General features: G+C 35.2%; 3 protein-coding genes across 4 annotated transcripts; all 3 read left to right on the top strand.

The window, feature by feature from the left end:
* Positions 1-5,448: 5,448 nt before the first annotated feature.
* On the top strand, positions 5,449-9,436 carry LOC112749614 (vesicle-associated protein 1-2). Its single transcript, XM_025797908.3, has 8 exons — positions 5,449-5,772; positions 5,883-5,953; positions 6,180-6,261; positions 6,387-6,502; positions 6,598-6,762; positions 6,871-6,921; positions 7,774-7,851; positions 8,869-9,436. Exons 1-8 carry the CDS (start codon positions 5,721-5,723, stop codon positions 8,977-8,979), a joined length of 726 nt encoding a protein of 241 aa, XP_025653693.1. The 5' UTR covers positions 5,449-5,720; the 3' UTR covers positions 8,980-9,436.
* Positions 9,437-9,453: 17 nt separating this feature from the next.
* On the top strand, positions 9,454-13,088 carry LOC112749612 (autophagy-related protein 8f). 2 transcript variants are annotated; one of them, XM_025797906.3, is made up of 5 exons: positions 9,454-10,780; positions 11,084-11,125; positions 11,227-11,282; positions 11,708-11,760; positions 12,718-13,088. In XM_025797906.3, exons 2-5 carry the CDS (start codon positions 11,089-11,091, stop codon positions 12,944-12,946), a joined length of 375 nt encoding a protein of 124 aa, XP_025653691.1. In that variant the 5' UTR covers positions 9,454-10,780; positions 11,084-11,088; the 3' UTR covers positions 12,947-13,088. The 2 variants fall into 2 exon arrangements, with proteins under 2 accessions (XP_025653691.1, XP_025653692.1); XM_025797907.3 differs by having other exon boundaries at positions 10,610-10,938.
* A 605-nt stretch (positions 13,089-13,693) lies between these two features.
* On the top strand, positions 13,694-16,874 carry LOC112746903 (uncharacterized). The gene is made up of 4 exons (XM_025795018.3): positions 13,694-14,221; positions 14,444-14,591; positions 15,594-15,637; positions 16,601-16,874. The coding sequence occupies exons 1-4, from the start codon at positions 14,114-14,116 to the stop codon at positions 16,745-16,747; spliced, it is 447 nt and encodes a 148-aa protein (XP_025650803.1). The 5' UTR covers positions 13,694-14,113; the 3' UTR covers positions 16,748-16,874.
* Positions 16,875-18,829: the final 1,955 nt, after the last annotated feature.

The raw sequence follows: 18,829 nt of genomic DNA, 5'->3' as shown, positions 1-18,829 counted from the left end.
GCATGCTCCAAATCGAAGAGAAGCTTGAGAATTCCTTAAAACTATTTGAGGAAGTTCGAATTTGGTTCGAGGAGGCAAAATCTCGACCAACCATTATAAGGGAGACGACAAAGATTGATCTCCCCAAGTCAAAGGAGTTCAAGGGCGTAAGGAACGCTCGCGAGGTGGAAAACTTCCTGTGGCAAATGGAGAGGTACTTCGAAGGCCAAGGGATGGTCGAAGAAGCAATAAAGGTACGCACTGCAGCTCTCTACCTTTCTAATAATGCTACTTTGTGGTGGAGGAGAAAGTGCATAGATATGGAAAAGGGTACTTGCAACATAGCCACATGGGAAGATTTCAAAAGGGAGTTGAAAAGACAATTCTTCCCTGAGAATGTGGTTTATGAAGCAAGGAAGAAGTTGAGGAAGTTGAAGCACAAGAGTACGATTAGCGACTATGTAAAGGAGTTCAGTACTCTCACGCTTCAAATCCCCAACTTAGCATCAGACGATCATTGCTCTTCTTCATTGATGGACTCCAACCTTGGGCAAAGCAAGAACTACAAAGAAGGAATGTTAAGGATGTCGATGAGGCCATCGTGGTGGCCGAATCACTCACTGAGTATCATAGGGGAGACTCTAAACCCAAGTCTTCCTCCAAGCCTAGTTCTGCTAAAGGTGGGAGAGACAAGGGGAAGATTTTCTCAACCAAGAAGGAAGGAAAATACTCTTCAAAGAAAGAGTATGAAGAAAAGAAGAAGGCTTTCGTACCCAAAGGAGGATGCTTCGTGTGCAAGGGACCATACCAAATGAAGGATTGTCCCAAGCTAGGGACTTTGGCATCTATTGCTGAGGAACGAGAAGCTCAAACTCAAGTAACTGAGTGTGTTGGATCTATCCAACTCATAAATGCTGTGAAGGGCGAAGAGGCAAGCACTGCAGAAAAGAAAGGCTTGATGTATGTCAAAGCTTTTATCAATGAAAAAACTGTCATGGCTATGATCGACACTGGTGCTACACATAACTTCATCATGCCTGATGAAGCAAAGAGGCTTGGGTTGAAGATCACCGAAAAGAATGGCTAGTTCAAACCCGTGAATACCAAGGGTGAACCCCTTAAGAGAGTAGCAAAAGGGGTTGAGATGACTCTTGGTTCTTGGAAGGGCCTTGTGAATTTCTCAGTAGCACCCATGGACGATTTTAAAATAGTCATCGGGCTCGATTTGCAAAGGAAGGCAAATATAATACCTATGCCATACTACGACGTAGTATGCGTCATGGAGAAAGGGTCTCCATGCATGGTCCCTACAGTCTCTAAAGTTGGCGGACCACCGATACTGTCTACTATGCAACTCAAGAAAGGATTCAAGAAGGGAGAGATTACATATTTGGCTCTATTACAAGAGGAGTCAACATCTGAAAGAGAAGACGTTCCTCCCAAAATCAAGGAAATCCTTGAAGAAAATAAGGATGTGATGCCTCCTGAGTTGCCAAAACAACTACCACCTAGGAGGAAGGTGGACCACAAGATTGAATTGGAGTCAGGAGCAAAGCCGCCCGCCTCAACACCTTATACGATGGCACCGCCAGAACTCGCGGAGTTGAAGAAGCAACTCAAAGATTTGCTAGATGCTAGGTTCATCCGTCCATCGAAGGCACCTTATGGCGCACCAGTCTTGTTCCAAAAGAAGCATGATGGTTCATTGAGACTATGCATCGACTATCGAGCACTTAACAAGGTAACCATCAAGAACAAATACCTCATTCCTTTGATAGCCTATTTGTTTGATCAACTTGGCTCTACCAAGTGGTTCTCAAAGCTAGATTTGAGGTCAAGATATCACCAAGTGAGAATTGCCGATGGTGATGGGGCTAAGACCATGTGTGTCACGAGGTATGGATCGTATGAGTGGTTGGTGATGCCTTTTGGCTTGACCAATGCTCCTGCGACCTTCTGTACCTTGATGAACGAGATCTTTCGACCTTACCTTGATCAGTTTGTAGTGGTCTACTTGGATGATATTGTTGTCTATAGTAATACCTTTGAGGAACATGTAGAACACTTACGAACCATGTTCAAGATCTTGCGAGAGAATAACCTATATGTGAAGAAGGAAAAGTGTTCCTTTGCAAGGGACGAAGTCCACTTCTTGGGACACATCATTAAAGATGGAACTCTCTATATGGATCAAGGAAAGGTGAAGGCTATCAAAGAGTGGGAGTCGCCAAATAAGGTATCTGAATTGAGGTCATTCCTTGGGTTGGTTAATTACTATCGGAGGTTTATCAAGGGATACTCTGCCAAGGCTGCACTATTAACTGATCTTCTCAAGAAAAATCACTCTTGAAAATTGTCAAAGGAGTGTTAAAAGGCCTTTGATGAGTTGAAGGCTGCTATCATAGAAGGACCAGTACTAGCACTACCCGACTACTCAAAGGTATTTGAAGTCCACACTGATGCTTCTAACTATGCTATTGGAGGGGTTCTGATGCAAGAAGGACATCCGATTGCCTTTGAGAGTCGCAAGTTGAATGATACAAAGAGGCGATACACTATCCAAGAGAAGGAGATGACCGCGGTAGTGCATTGTCTGAGAACTTGGCACCACTACTTGCTTGGTTCACACTTCATCGTCAAGACAGACAATGTAGCTACAAGCTACTTCCAAACTCAGAAGAAGTTAAGCCCTAAACAAGCTAGGTGGCAAGATTTCTTGGCTGAGTTTGATTTCGAATTTGAATACAAGTCATGCAAGACTAATGTGGTAGCAGATGCGCTGAGTCACAAGGCTGAGTTAGCGGCCATTTCTATGGTTGAAGGAGATATTATGCATACCATCAAGAAAGGATTGCATCACGATCCATTAGCCAAGAAGTTGGTGGAGTTTGCTAGAGAAGGTAAGACCAGAAGATTTTGGTTAGAAAATGACCTTCTCTACACTAAAGGGAGAAGACTATACGTCCCTAAATGGGAAAATCTAAGAAGAAAATTAGTGAGGGAATGCCACGATACCAAGTGGGCTGGTCACTAAGGTCAGCGAAGGACCTTGGCACTCATTGAATCTTCTTATTATTGGCCTCAAATGAGAGATGAAGTGGAGAGCTATGTGAAGACTTGTCTTGTGTGCCAACAAGATAAGATTGAAAACAAGACACCAAGCGGGTTGTTGGAACCTCTGCCTCCATCAGAGCGACTGTGGGAAAGTGTTTCTCTAGATTTCATCTCTGTCTTATCAAAGTCCGAGTGGTTTGGATCTATTCTCGTGGTAGTGGATCGATTTTCGAAGTATACTACCTTTATACTTGCCCCTACTGACTGCACTGCAGAGGAAGCAGCACGACTATTCTTCAAGAATGTGGTGAAGTACTGGGGATTGCCTAAAAGTATCATTAGTGATCGAGATCCACGTTTCACAGGATGACTATGGACAAAGCTGTTCAAACTCCTTGGGTCGGAGCTTCATTTCTCAACAAGTTTACATCCTCAAACCGATGGGCAGACTGAGAGAATGAATGCCTTACTTGAGTGTTACTTGAGGCATTTTGTAAGCGCTAATCAGAAGGATTGGACAAAACTCCTAGACATTGCTCAGTTCTCATACAATCTGCAAAAGAGTGAGTCTACAGGGAAGAGCCCATTCGAGATTGTGACTGGACAACATCCGCTTACACCTCACTCTCTTTCTTCCTCTTACTCAGGGAAGAGCCCTGAAGCTTATCTATGATTAAGTCATGGGAAGAACAAGCAGATGTCACTCGTTCATACCTCGACAAAGCTGCCAAGAGGATGAAGAAATGGACAGATAAGAAGAGGAGGCATGCAAGCTATCAAGTGGGAGACAAGGTAATGATCAAATTTCTTCCACAACAATTCAAAGCCTTTCGCAAAGTTCATAAGGGTTTAATCCGCAAATACGAAGGGCCATTTGAGATCATTGGACGTGTTGGGGAGGTTGCTTACAAATTACAACTCCCTCCCTCTATGAAGATCCACCCGGTCTTCCATGTGAGTATGCTTAAACCATATCATGGAGACTAAGACGAACCGAGTAGAGGTGACTCAAGTCGTGCTCCGCCCGTGGTGATTAGATCTTTTGATAAAGAAATCGAAGAGATCTTAGCTAATCGCATCGTGCGATGAAGAGGGGTACCACCAAGTATCCAATACTTGATCAAGTGGAAAGGGTTCCCGATAACCGAAGCTAGCTGGAAAACTCGTTAAGATTTGTGGCAATTCCAAAAACACCTAGGGCGCTATCATGAACAGAATGCGACGAGGACGTCTGCGCATTAGGTGGGGGAGAATGTCACGGAAAATTTTAAAAGGTTAAATTTAACAGTGTTTGTATAGTTTTCTGGAGTGTTTGAGAATGCTCTAGATGGTTCCGGAACGTTCTAGAACGTCCTAGAAGGTCCCGGAATACCCTAGAAGGTTCTAGAAGATTCTAGAAGACTCTGAAAGGTCATAGAGTATTCTAGAAGAGTGTAGATGTATATAGAAGTATAAAAAGTGGTATAAAATAATCTAGAAACATTTAGAAAGTTATGGTAGGATAGATATTTGTAAAGAAGATTCTAAATGATTAATCTGGACCGTTGATCAGATTTAATCCTAATCATCCATTGAGGAGGTGGATGGCTATAAATAGGGGTGAGAGTTAGAATTTGTGTATGTGTGAATCATTTGTAACAAACACTTGAGTAATAAAGTGTTCTTCTACCAAAACTTCTTTTCTCTTGTGTTCTCTTGTATTTTTAGCTTTCTTGCTAAATATTAAGGGTTAGTCTGACTTGGTCTTAATTCAAGAGGTTGAGTAAGTTTGAGTACTGATACGGTAGCATTGGAGTATGTCCAAAGCCGTGACAGAACGCTAAAAGTAAAAAGATTTTGATATTAAATTTCTACCTTAAATTTAATATAAGGATAATTTTTTTTTTATAAATTTTTATGGAATTTTAAAACTCTAAACAATAGTAGAGTATTATATCAGCCACCGAACATGTGTGTATGGGCCTCCGGCTAAAGACTTTGCCAGCTTCGTTCCTTCGTAACTATAAGATGTAGTAGTTAGAAAAAAATATTTTAAATATAAGATGTCAATTTGTAAGTTGTAACAAACATATATATCTCACTAGTTAGGATTTAAATTTTATTTTATATATATAATAATTTATTGACTAACAATAGCTTATGATATAAATTTTTTATATTTATTTAAAAATTACAGGTTTAAATTTTATTCTTAATTTTAAAAAAATTTAAAATTAGATTAAATTAATTTTGAAGCATGTGATTGTGATGTTTAATTTCGTAGCGTCTTTGTTTTTCGACTTCAAAAAAAAAAAATTCGAATTTGAATTCAAATTAGAGTAGTTTAATTTAATAAATGTATAATAAATATATTAAAAATTTAAATTTTATATTTTTTTATAAATTTTTTAGTTAGTAATTTTATTAGGAATCCTCGTGTTAGCTAAATTTATTTTTTATTTAGTAATTAATTATAGAGTTTGAAGGCATGTTGAAATGGCGACACTCTCAACCACAGAGAAAATAGAAAAGAAAAAGGAGATTTGAATGAGAATACTACTAGATCGTCCCCTCCCCTGTTGTGTGTCAAAATTTCCCTTTCATTATTAATTATTCTTCATCCACATTCTTGTTCTCGTTCTCTCCGTCCATTTCTTCTCTTCTCTTCATTCGGAACGCAGATCACCGCCCTAAACCATTGATCTGTCATGAGCACCGGGGAGCTTCTTAGCATCGAGCCTCTCGAGCTCAAGTTCTTCTGTCAGTTTTCAATCTTTTCTCTTTTCATTTTCTTTTTTCTTTTGCCGTCGATCGCTTTGCATTTCTGCTAGGGTTTGATTTGCCTTTTGGGTTATTGTTCCATTTTTCAGTTGAGCTGAAGAAGCAGATCTCATGCTCTCTTCAATTGTCAAATAAGACCGATAGCTATGTTGCTTTCAAGGTACCGCTTCATTTCACCATCTGCTTTTAACTCCTCCTTCCAATTACTGATCCTAACACCTTTTTTTTAACCGAAATTTATTTGGTTTTGAAGTATTGATTGTAATTATAATTTTGATTTTGATTTTGATTTCGCAAAACCTATTAGATCTGATCACCATTGAACCTATTCTCAAGTGCATCGTGCGAGATTTACATATTTTAATCCGTGTATTCGTATTTTTCAGGTGAAAACAACCAATCCTAAGAAATATTGTGTTCGTCCAAACACTGGAATTGTCATGCCGCGATCTACGTGTGATGTTACAGGTACAAATATGAATAAAATAGGCCCAGTGCAGAATGTTATCTTCTCTTTTTTCTTTCGTTTCTTGGCGGAGTTTTATTATTATTTGAATGGTTATCAATGACGTTGTGACATTGGACTTTTGAAGTTACCATGCAAGCGCAAAAGGAAGCTCCACCTGATATGCAATGCAAGGATAAATTTCTTCTTCAAAGTGTAAAAGCACCTGATGGAACAACTCCAAAGGATATCACTGCTGAAATGGTATAATTCATCATGCTCATTTCCGTTACGAATTCCTATGATTCGCTTTCCTCATTTGGTGAAATGACAAGACTTGTGCTGTTGGGATTTTCTAGTTCAACAAGGAAGCAGGACATTTGGTTGAGGAGTGCAAATTGAGAGTGGTGTATCTGGCCCCAACTCAACCACCGTCTCCAGTCGCAGAAGGTTCTGAGGAAGGGTCATCACCTAGAGGCTCTATCTCTGAGAATGGAAATTTCACTGGTCCTGACTCCACACCAGTGAGTCTTAACTAGCTATTGGTTTAGTTAAATTTTTTTCCTTCTCGTTCTTTTGATAAAATGTCTAGCCTTATCAACTTGCTTACTTTCTTATTTTTGGTATTTCAGGTAACAAGGGCTTTTGCTGAACGATCAGATGTTCCAGAAAAATCTGCAGAGGTAAACCAAATTTCCTAACTGGTTTTTCTCCCCTTCTTTTTCTTCTGAAGTACATTTTGTTGTTTGTCAATATTCATTTTGGTTATTGCTGTGGATATCTGAGTGTAGTAAGCTGACAATGACATTAGCTGCTAGGTGGCTTGGATATAAAGTTGGGGTTCTGGGCTCTATCATAATTTGTGCAAAGTTGATGTAGAAATACACCCTTTAATTGAAACACTTATATGTTGATGCCCTTTCATTGGAAGAATACTTAATATTTGAGATTTTTCTGTGTTCAACTGTTTGGGATTCCAGGATTTGAGAATTGGTGGTTCTAACAAGAGTTGCCAGCCGTTATTATTGATGTGTTTAAAGCTTTGAGCCATCTTACTCTACCATTGTTATTAAATGACTGTTTTGTGCTCTCTCTCAACTTTTGTAGATTGTGGAACTTAATGGTTAAATCTTAATTACTGTCACCAAATGTAGCAAGATGGTTATGTAGTGCAGATTATTTGTATAAAGTGATGGCTTTAGGGGATAACTTTCTTGGAGTTTAAGTAATATATTTGCATTTTTAGCAAGTGATTTTACATAGCTTCAGGAAATATGCAACTTTTGGAGGTTGAATTTTTAGCTCCAGATTCTAAAGAAAGAAAATAATACTTTTCTCTTAATTGTCTAATAATTTTGTGTTTGTCAAATATATGGGTAAGTTATGTTCTAAGTACCAAGATATCATGTTGCATGACCAATGTTCTTGGAATATTATAAGAAAACACTATCTTTGTTTTTTTTTCTTTTTTCACTTTTTTTTTTTCTGTGGCTACTTTATTTGATAAATGATAAGAGATGCTCTGACTGATGTAGGCAAAAGCTCTTATTGCAAGGCTTACTGAAGAAAAGAATAATGCATTGCGACAAAATAGCAAGCTTAATCAGGAACTGGTGAGTATTTACAAAATATGTGGGTCCAGCTGACTGTTCTATATTTCTTCTTTGCTTTCCTGACTGAAAAGGTAGTTAAGTTTGGAATATGAGTTCCCTTGCCACGAGTATCCCATCCTAAGTTGATATTATAGCCCTAAAACTGAAGAAAAGTACGAGAAATAATAGGAAAAAAAAAGATAAATGTCTTGAAGGATTAGTTTCACGACTTCCTAGTGATATTTTTATTTTTTACTAAGAAGGAATTACATGTTCTCCCTGTAGCAGTGTGCTGGGTTAGGCTGGGTGCATTATTTCTCATAGCAGAGTTCTAAACTTCCAATAGTGCATTGCAATATACACAATTAAGTAGCCAACATTAACTCCATACTACCAGTAACTCTTAAACATAATTCTCCAGAGGTGTTATACCACAACTGAAACAATTCCATGACTCACATTTTTTAGTTATAAAACTGAGCAAAATTAGCAGTATTCATTTTTTTAGCAGCAAAACAGTGGGCTAACAAAAAAAAAAAAATAGAAAAGATGGGATGCCATTCATATTTCATTAACCCTCGCTATCATCATAAAAGTCCAAAAATTTTCACCCTTTTGATTTCTAGGCATCTCAGCCACTTATTAAGGTCCACAATCATGACAGTATCAAATATAATATAAGAAATGCAAAGGAAACTGCAACACTCGAGGGACTTGATTTTTCAGCACTAGCACAATTTTTGCTGTTGTTGAGTAATGACTGGCTTAGATTTTCAGCATCTACACATTTGTGCTTTAGTTGAAGGAACGTTGGTTCAGAACATGTTGGTATATTTAATTGGGTTTCAAACTAATTCCATCTTTACATGTTTCGGGATTTCTTAGTGGTGAATATGTGGACAAAGACCATTTTATACAAAATGATGACAAAAATAAACGGTCTTTATCTATTTGTATTGAATCAACTTTGCAAGTGTTGTTTCAGTGTGATTTTTGAACGGAAGGAAATACTTAATTCAATTACCTTTTTACTTTCAGGAGCTGCTGAAACGTGAAAGCAGCAAAAGTCGTGGGGGCGTCTCGATGGTCATTGTCATATTAATTGGTTTGCTTGGCATAATAATGGGGTATCTCATGAAAAAGGCCTAAGGGTTTTCGAGACTCATCGTTCACCATGCAATTTTCCCCCCCCAAAATTATAGTTTCCTTGCATTTCCTGACTATTCAAGAAGTGATGACTAAATGAGAAGTAGATCGACTCTGCAGGTGGTGTTTCTTTTTTTTTTTTTTTTTTCCCTTTTCTTTTTCTCCTATTTCCTTTGAGCCGATAACATTTTGGACGTAGGAATCATCAGTTGTAAGTGTGTCTGTGGTTGCTTGTGAAGCATATTGCTATAAACTGGCTCATGCTTTGCGGTAACATGCATTCTTTTTGTAAGTTAAGTTGAATTCGTTTCTCTTGTGTCGATTGCCTAGTGAACACCTGTCAACTTAAACAGTGATCACCAGGAGCACATCTCTCTCTCTCTCTCTCTCTCTCTCTCTCTCTCTCTCTCTCAAAAGAAAAAAAAAGTTCATATGGAGATAATTCTCTTTAGTTCTCAAATTAGCCATTTATTTTAACTCTGGTTTGAGTTATTGGTTCTACCACGAGATCTGCAAAATGTTTGGTTAGGATAGAGGCCAGAAGTTTTTCTTTCAATGCTGGATTAAATCACCACCTTTAATTAATAATGAACAAAAATATTTTTTACACTGAAAGTTGGTGTTTACTTGGATGTCTTATAAATCCAGGAATGGATAAAGTGGATAAGTGAGAGATGAGAGGTCTATAATTTTAGATTCAGTGCATAACGTATTCGGTCTCTGCCAAATGACAAACTTAAAAGGATAATACTGGAGTCTCAACTTTCAAGACTCATGGGATACGACAGAGAAGAGCAACCCCACCGCCCGACCTCACTGTTTAAGGTTAAGGAGGATCCAATTTCCAACCGAATATACTCGTTAAGTTCCTTTCGCTTTCATGATGCCGATAATGCTCCAAAATGAAATTTCCATGGGCACTACTCTTGCTCCCGAAAAGATACATAAAATATTAAAATGTGGGGTTCTATGAATGAATAAGTAGTAACTATTATTGAACAAAGCTATCGACATTTGTTTTAGAGTTTAATTTTGCTGCAGTGTGTAAAGTGTTTTACAAAGTATTTATCACGTCTATTCTTTTAGATGAATATTAACGCGATTAATATGAAAGACAATTATTTTTACTAATATGGTGTTATGTAATTAAATGTATATGTAAAATTATTTTACACTAACAGGGTATTAAAATTAAATTCTTATTTTTATTGCTGATGTTTTAAATATAATGTGATATACTTGTTTCATGTAAAGCGTAAATATTTAAATTTAGCTTCTAACAAATTTTAAATTTGATATTTTTATTTTTAATAAACTTTATTATTCTGAATCTCGAGAATTACTGATAAAAAGGACTAGTCTCTTTATTGTTTTTAACTAAATTTTTAACATATATTGGACAAATAAATTCTTAATAAGTACTATTAGAAGATAATTAGTTTTAAAAAATATTATAAGATAAGTGAATACTTTCTTAAATGATGGAGGAATTAATCTCTAAAATAATTTTTAAAAACTTCCTGAACTATTAAAAATTTGTTAGTAAATAAAGTGTATGATCTAGAGATTAATGTTTACTCTCAATTTAAAAATGGAGATAGTACTAATCTGTATTTACAAGAAACTATACTGCGAGCTTATCGTTGCAGCTTGCAAAATGTATAACAGAAAGCAAGGAAAGGGGCCATAAATAAATAATCCTCATCACGCTATCTGCGACTACTTGTAGTTGTGATCAACACTCAACGGGGTTATTCTATCTCTTCTTCTTCTTCTCCTAATTTCTATCGTCTCCACCGTCCAGGTTTACATCCGTACACTAAATTCTTAACTCTCTCAAAACCAATAATTATAATTTCTCTGTTCCGATAACCAATAATCATACTCTGCGAATTTCTGTCAGTTTCTTGTTTCCATCCGTTCTAAGTTTAACTTAATTTGGGAGTTTTATCCAAAATCACGGTACGGTATCATCCTTTTCAAACGAAAACACCGCTTCTTTTTGTTGAAACTGGGGGAGTCGTCTTATTCTTATCTGTAATTATTTGCTCTGTTCCTTTTGGTCAATCTTAGTCTTTTATTTGAATTTAGCTAATGTTAATTTCAGGAGGAATGGCAAAGAGCTACTTCAAACAAGAGCATGATCTTGGTATATACTCAATAATATGTATATAATTTCTTTTTGATCTTCTGTGTAAAGCTTAGTTGTTGGTAGTAATATACAAATGAATGATCCATTTTTATTTGCAGAGAAGAGAAGAGCAGAGGCCGCAAGGATTAGGGAGAAATACCCAGACAGGATCCCGGTGAGAACCAGCACTTGTTTTATCTTTCCTTTATAGCTGCTGATGCCATCTATTATGATTATTTAAACAAGAGTTAATTAGTAATGTTCTTCATGGACCTATAAATTTGTTGACTTTCTTGAAGGTTGGACCCAGTAACGGATGTTTCTTGGTCCTAAAACTGTCATGCTTATTGCTTTGTGCTAGTACTTCTATCAGTCTAAGTTATGGATATGAATATATACTGCCAATGATTTCTGCATTTTCTTATTTTATTTTGTTTTACTCTCATGTGTGTAGATGTTAGAGATAGGATGATTTTAACAGTTAAGGTAGATACACATGTAATACTATATCTGTCAAGTGTGCAACGTTTTAGCTCCTTCATTTACATGTATGTAACTGAATACATCCTTTGTGCTAATTATATCTGGATGTGTCTGAAGGTGATTGTTGAAAAGGCCGAAAGAAGTGACATCCCAAGTATTGACAAGAAGAAGTAAGATGTTGTTTATAGTTTTCCTTCTAGTTGGGAATCATCGGTTAAATAATTTCTGTTTCAGTTGTATGAAATTCAAAGGAAAGCTTATATCATTAATAAATTTTTATTGCTGTTGACTTGATTGTTTGTATCCTGTATGCCATCCATATAAAATTTTGAATGAAGTTTATATCTGTCAATTCTTTGTTTGGCCGTTGTTAGAATAATGTGCAATATGCGTTTAGAATAAAAGATAATATAAGGATTTGGGCATATTCTTGTCTTGTTCAACTATTCTAAATTGGGTATGTAATTTCGAATTTATTCTATACTTGTTACTCAATGGCTTGAATTGATCAAAACCATGTTGTAATGTTTTGTTATGTTATGCACCAAATTGATCAAAATAACGTACTGATTTGGCATGATAGACTATTAACTGTTGTTAAGATAATTGCTTCGATGCCGCACAATCCCCATAATTTTAAAGTTGAGTTGGTCTAGTGGTTAGCTCACTAGTCCATTTAAGCACGTGTCAAAAATTCCACCTTGTGTATGCAACAACCCATTGGTCAATGGCAAATTCTTAAATGAAACTCAGTACTGTGGCAGATTAGTCATTGGCCTGTCGCGTTGAGGGATACCGTGGGAAACCAAAGAAAAGATAATTGTTATCGGTAAGTAATTTTGAGTTATCTTAAAGACTCAGTTCATAATCTGGTGGGAATTAAAGCTATAATTAATGCTTATATTGCAAATATGCTTCTTTATTTTGTGACAGGACCTGAACTAATTCTTGGCTGAACTACGTTTGAATTGTGTATTTACATCTTACTTCTTAGCCGTGATCATGGTCATTGATTTGCTTTATTTAACTGTTAATATGACAAATTTAAGGTGGAGTATATAGTTATTATACTCTTTTGGTAATAATATCAATAGTTATTAACTTAATGAATAAATGAATACATGCAGGTATCTGGTCCCTGCTGACCTGACAGTGGGACAGTTTGTGTATGTTATCCGCAAAAGGATTAAATTAAGTGCTGAAAAGGCCATCTTCATTTTTGTAGACAATGTACTTCCTCCTACAGGAGCAATTATGTCTGCCGTATATGAAGAGAAGAAGGATGAAGATGGCTTTCTTTATGTAACATACAGTGGCGAGAACACATTTGGGGATCTCACTTCCCACATTCATTAGCCAGTTCCTTATATCTATGACTATGATTAATGATTTGTATGATGACTTCGTTACAATTCTCATATCAGGAACCTTGATTTATATCAATGATATGTACAGTTTTTATATATAAAAATGATATATTTAAATTCTGAGAACCTAATTAAGCTTCAAAATCCTCTCATTCAGTCTTTCGATCTTCTCTTGATTGTTCTTCATGATTATCTTTGGATGTTGTATGAGATTTTATCTTTTTAATGAGGGTAAATAAATAGTAATTTCATTGTTTGTTACATGATTTGTGATACAAGCAGAGGCATCAAACATGTACACCATCAGACATTAGCTGATGTGAACAAATCTTATATGCAATGTAAAGACAGCATTTTAATTTGAGTATGGTAAAAGCATCACATTAAACCCATACCAAATCATGCATGACCGTTCTTGCTTGGAGTTAATACAATACAACCTAGAAGAGTTAGATACTACGCAAATTTGGGAACCAATGGGCACATGGGATAGCATGCCTTCGTGGCCTAGTCCCTTGGTGGTTTAGCCATGCTCCCTTGTCCCTTATAGGCTCTCCTTCGTCTCTATCCCCCACCCTTTTGTAGGCCCCTTGTGTTGCCAATTACGCAATTTTTGCTCAAATCTTTCAATGTTGCAAATAATTCTGATTGAAACTCGGAGTAGTAAACTAATTAGTTCTCTCTTATGACAGAGCTGGGATCATATATAAACGTATACCCAATGTTGGTCCATTTCATCTTAATATGGTGAAGAGTGGAGACATACTTATTATCGATAAATGGATTAATTGCCTAAACTCTCAATTCCATTGCTAGTATTTTATTAAAAATATGTTCAAAAATACTATGTAACCACAAAAACTAGGGAATTATGAATGTATTAAACATTTCTCTTTATGCAAAGTAATTGTCATGCGCATGCACTATTATGAGCGATTAAAAGTGAGGAGGGAAGAGAAGGTTGGGGGACAAATGTGGACCCTTGATATGTTGAATTTGGTTTTGAAGGTTGATCAGGCAAACACATGCACGTTCTCATACAAAACATGCATTCAATGCGCTTGCTCATAATTCTACCGTTACATATACGTTAAAACCTTACCCTCTCTAAAGTTTCATACAAACCCCCCAATTGTTGGATCAGAGGCATACTAGTATGTCTTCTCTTTCTCTTCTTGTGCTTCTCTTGTTCACAGTTTCTTCCCATGCATGCACCGCCCGTCCTCTTACTATAAAACCCTCTGCAAACTGCCACTTTCATCAGGTTCGTCTCCAATAATAATACCAACCATTCATTTTTTCTTACAAGTTAATTAGTGTTTACTGACACTTAAAGAGTGAGATGGAATAAAAGTGTGTGTGTTAATTGTAGGACCTCGCTGAAATTTAATGAATGATTAATTAAGTTACACAATAATATACATTTGTAATTTGTTCATCACCTTTTGAAATTATTGATAGTGACTACATTTGGTTATAAGTGCAGGAAGTAGAGAAAGACAAAGACAAGGTAAAGTTGTTGGAGACGATAACTACTACTTCATCAAATTTAAAGGGAAAACAAGATGTTTATGGGAGTTGTAGCAGTACATCATCAACTTGGAAACAAATGGTCGTCGTTGATGTTCCATCAGGTGCTGATGCTTTTTTCCTACAATAATCCCTCCCCTACTTGCACATACGTGAATCCCATACACATATATTTTCTTTTATTATCAATTATTATTGTTTAAATATATCATTTGATTATGTACCTAATAAGAACACTCGTGGACTAGAGGCTTTTCATATTTACACTGATAATATAGGGTACGAACATATTATCTGCTAACTTATTACTAATAATAGTTAATTATTATATTTTAAACACATATATAAAGAGACGGCTCATTTTTTTTGATATTGAAAACCTGTGTGTGTTAAGCTTTATTATGGACACTAGGGGTGCATTACAGCCATGTGGGACAGCTTTACTTCAATCTTAGAAGAGAGAAAACGTACCGTCCGTTTTCTTTGAAAAAATTTTTGGTGTTACAAATCGGACGGTCCGATTTGTAGGAAAAAATTTTCGAATTTTGGACATTGAAATCGGACCGTCCGATTTCAGGGGATTTTAATTTTTTTTATATTGCAAAATGCAAATCGGACCGTCCGAATTTAGTATAATATGAATATTTTAACGATCTAAATACAAATCGGACCATCCGATTACTCACCCCATCTTCAGACCGTCCGATTTTAGTTACCCTGACACCATACACCAGTATTGCACCCATGTACTCCATAATAATGTCTCACACCATTCCTAGCCCCATAACAAAAATAAAAAGCGTAAAGAGACACGTCTAAAATATATATCTATAAAGCACTTCTATTAAATACAGTCATAAAAAAAACATTTTTATTAGACACATTCACAAAGACACTTCCATTAAACACAATTATAAATAAGAGTTGGTAGAAGTTGACAGAAATACTGTTAGTAACATAGCGGGATTGATATTTTAAAATGAGACTACCCCCATTCATTAAGTTCTTGAGAATAGTGCACTACTCCAATATATAACTTTGTTCTCTAAACAATAACTTTCTTTCTTGAGATGATAGTAATAACAGTGATGGTGGTTGGTATGCAGGGGCATCTTTTCAAAAGGACTCGCCATCCTCTCTTGCAATAAAGGTATTAATATTGCACACAAAATTCTCTTCAGATAATTGATAAAATTATGAAAGAATAAAAAAAGAATAGATGAAAAATATTATACTTTATATTTTTTGATTGATTGAATTATAAAAGTAAAACAAAATATATATAGAACATTAGCTACAAAAAATAAAAATAAAGATAAGATAAGAAGAAAATATAAATATAAGGTAAAATAATAAAGGCTAAAATTATAATTAAATTTATCTATTTTGTTAGGCTAAATTTATGAGTCAAAAAACTTTTTTATTATTGTTATAAACTAAGGTGGAAGAATAGTTTAATAATAATTTTTATTTTGATAGAGTTATTTGTCCCTTTACAATTTTGGAGGTCAACTTCACTAGCTAGCTAGAGTTAGAACATCTTAAAAATAAAGATAAACAAGTCAAATATTTTGGTGATGGTCTAATTATTTGTTTCATAATGTGATTACTTATATGAAGATGTTTTTATATAAAAATGACAATTAAAATATGAACAAGTATTATGTTAAGTAATATAATAAAATATATTAAAAATTATTATATTTATATGAAGAACAATGTTATATGACTAACAAATATTATCATTTTTTGTCAGTATTTAACTAGTTATATTTATAAAAATTTTGCACATAAAAAGTATATAATTTGTATCTATATTTATTAGAATTTATATATATAAATCAATAAAGTTTTGCACATATATTTTTCATAGTTTGCACGTATTAATTACTAAATTTATTTGGTAAAGATAAATTCGTATTTGTGCTAGTCAAATATTTGTGATGCTAAAACTTGGTGGTACTCAAGAATTTCTCTTATATAAAATGTAAAAGAGGAGTATGCATGCAGCAGATGAGTAGTTGGCCATACACGCATATGGGGAAATTAGATACATGTTTATATATGCACGAGAGAAGAGAAGTGATGAGATATATGGTTGTGTTTTGTGTAGGAGGAGAGGAGGCATGAACAGACACGCTCAATGCTGGGACCTGCAAGCCACCATTCTCAGGAGACAGAGGAGGAAGAAGCCATTGTTGAGATGGCGGATTACGCCCAACCCCATCGCAAACCACCCATTCACAATGACAAGCCCTGACACTTGATCCTACTCCATTATTACAATTACTTCAATTTCAAACAATGCTTGTGGTTGAGCTCATTCCTTATATTCTATGTATTACTATTATTACTAGAGGTCCATATATATATGTTCTTTCCTATTCTATGATCTCATCAACAAGAAACACTGTCAAAGAAAGATGGGCCCTCTGTCTCTGTGTGTGTCAAACAGAATTGTCGATTGTGTGGACAGCTAAACAAGATGGTTTATGTGCTTCTCGATCATTGAAAATCTTAATTTGTTGATGTTCCATGTAAAAGAAAGACCACATCGTTGTCATGAGTATGACAGGGAGTAAAAAAAAGAGTTATGAATGGATGAAGAGTAAAACTAAAACTGATGATCATCTGATGAGCAATTCGGAAAACAAAACAAAATGTCCACGTTAGTTACATATACAAATTAAATTGATCCTTGTCTGTCTCACTTATATTTACAAAATAATGTGCAGGAGTAAATTAAACATTAGCATAAGAGTTGTTTAAAAGAATGATGATTAGCCTGATAAACTAAATTCAGAGTTCTATCTTCTCAATGCCGGTTAACTGTGAGAATTTTGTTGTGTGCATATGAATCACAAGACTTTCTATATTAATTAATGTAGGGTTTGATTAATTCTGTCTGCTTCCACTGATATTAATGCAGTAGGATCGGACTTGATTCAATAATATTTATGGTTTAGCCAAGGTTCATGGAATCAAATCCACGTGTTTTAAAATGCAAACATAAATAGCCAACAACTAAGTGGCATGCATATATAGCACTAGAACACGGGGTTTAGCCACTGCAAAAAAACCATGGCGACTTTTGCAAGGAATGAATATCTGTGGCTAAAGAAGGTAACACATTTTTAAGTGGTCATGATTTTTTAGTCAATTAACCACTGTTTTAATACTCGTGGGGACCTTTGACTAGCCACAAATTTTACACATTTATGTAAGCTTTTTTTGTGACAAAATAAAATCATGCGCAACATAAACTTTGCTTTTGTGACGCTTCATCCGTGGCTAATACAGACAGGTTGGATTTTTTTACTATATTTTTTTCGTAGCCAATATTAGTGTGTTATTTAGTCACACTATTTTTGTAACTAACTCAAACTATTTTATCCCACTTTTTTTTTTGTGACTAACTAAAAATGATCACACTAAAAGCGGTGGCTAATCACAAAAATCAATTTAAAATAAAATAAAATAAAATATCATAATAAAGATGCTTTTTAGCACAAAATTACATCGCATATAGAAGATTTTAAAAAAATTGCCACATTCCTATAAGGAATATCCATCGTAATAAAAGTATGAAATTAACTAATTCGTAGTGTTGAAAAGCAAATATTTTAAGATTAAATGGGTTTAATGTTAAAAAAAAATCCAAATAAAACTATTACAAAATAAATATCAGAATACATAATCATTATTAGATCTTGAACATCCTCGTTAAAGTAGCTGCAATACCATTCAAATGAAAATACTGCTTTAATGACCCTAGTGTCTCGGAGCCATTTAAGTTTAGAAGTTTCTCCCAGCATATCCAACCATTATGTCATGCTTGAACTTTCTTCATGTGTAGCCAATATATAAAAATTGTCACTTTTGTGGTCAACAGCGACAAGGTTATTGGCAAAGAAAAAATATGCATATGGAGTTTTGGATTTGTGACGGTTAGATGCAACACCACATTCACTTTGAGGTTATATCTGCATCAGAAGAAATTGATAGGTGAGAAAGAAAAAGTGATCACATGAATGGAAAGAAAAGAATGTAATTGCTTGAACTAAGCATTTAGGTTACTGAGTGTAGACCACCTACTCAATGTAACCAACATATCCACCATGAAAGTCAAATGGTAGACCTTCATAATCTTTTTCATCATCATGATATGATTGAAGCTCCTACAAAACTAAAAAGGCAATATATTTACATGGGGAGATAAAAGAAGCACATATTGGATATAGACCTGTTAATATTGAGAAGATACAAATTTGTACGAAGCAAATACAAAGTACACAAAAGATAAAGGCTGTTCCAAAAAAACTTATACTTTTTATGTCTCTAT

The sequence above is a fragment of the Arachis hypogaea genome, chromosome 15 (assembly GCF_003086295.3).
Source record: "Arachis hypogaea cultivar Tifrunner chromosome 15, arahy.Tifrunner.gnm2.J5K5, whole genome shotgun sequence".
NCBI classification, from domain to species: domain Eukaryota; kingdom Viridiplantae; phylum Streptophyta; class Magnoliopsida; order Fabales; family Fabaceae; genus Arachis; species Arachis hypogaea.
This window is presented reverse-complemented; position numbering and strand designations above follow the sequence as displayed.

Bases quoted from the DNA above. Each gene is read 5' to 3' on its own strand.
- LOC112749612 (XM_025797906.3), top strand. From the start codon at position 11,089: ATGGCAAAGAGCTACTTCAAACAAGAGCATGATCTTG. The intron at 11,283-11,707 runs GTGAGAACCAGC...ATGTGTCTGAAG, and splicing joins AATACCCAGACAGGATCCCG to GTGATTGTTGAAAAGGCCGA. The intron at 11,761-12,717 runs GTAAGATGTTGT...GAATACATGCAG, and splicing joins CCAAGTATTGACAAGAAGAA to GTATCTGGTCCCTGCTGACC.
- LOC112746903 (XM_025795018.3), top strand. From the start codon at position 14,114: ATGTCTTCTCTTTCTCTTCTTGTGCTTCTCTTGTTCACAGTTTCTTCC. The intron at 14,592-15,593 runs GTGCTGATGCTT...GTTGGTATGCAG, and splicing joins CGTCGTTGATGTTCCATCAG to GGGCATCTTTTCAAAAGGAC. The intron at 15,638-16,600 runs GTATTAATATTG...TGTTTTGTGTAG, and splicing joins CATCCTCTCTTGCAATAAAG to GAGGAGAGGAGGCATGAACA.
- LOC112749614 (XM_025797908.3), top strand. From the start codon at position 5,721: ATGAGCACCGGGGAGCTTCTTAGCATCGAGCCTCTCGAGCTCAAGTTC. The intron at 5,773-5,882 runs GTCAGTTTTCAA...TCCATTTTTCAG, and splicing joins TCTCGAGCTCAAGTTCTTCT to TTGAGCTGAAGAAGCAGATC. The intron at 5,954-6,179 runs GTACCGCTTCAT...CGTATTTTTCAG, and splicing joins ATAGCTATGTTGCTTTCAAG to GTGAAAACAACCAATCCTAA.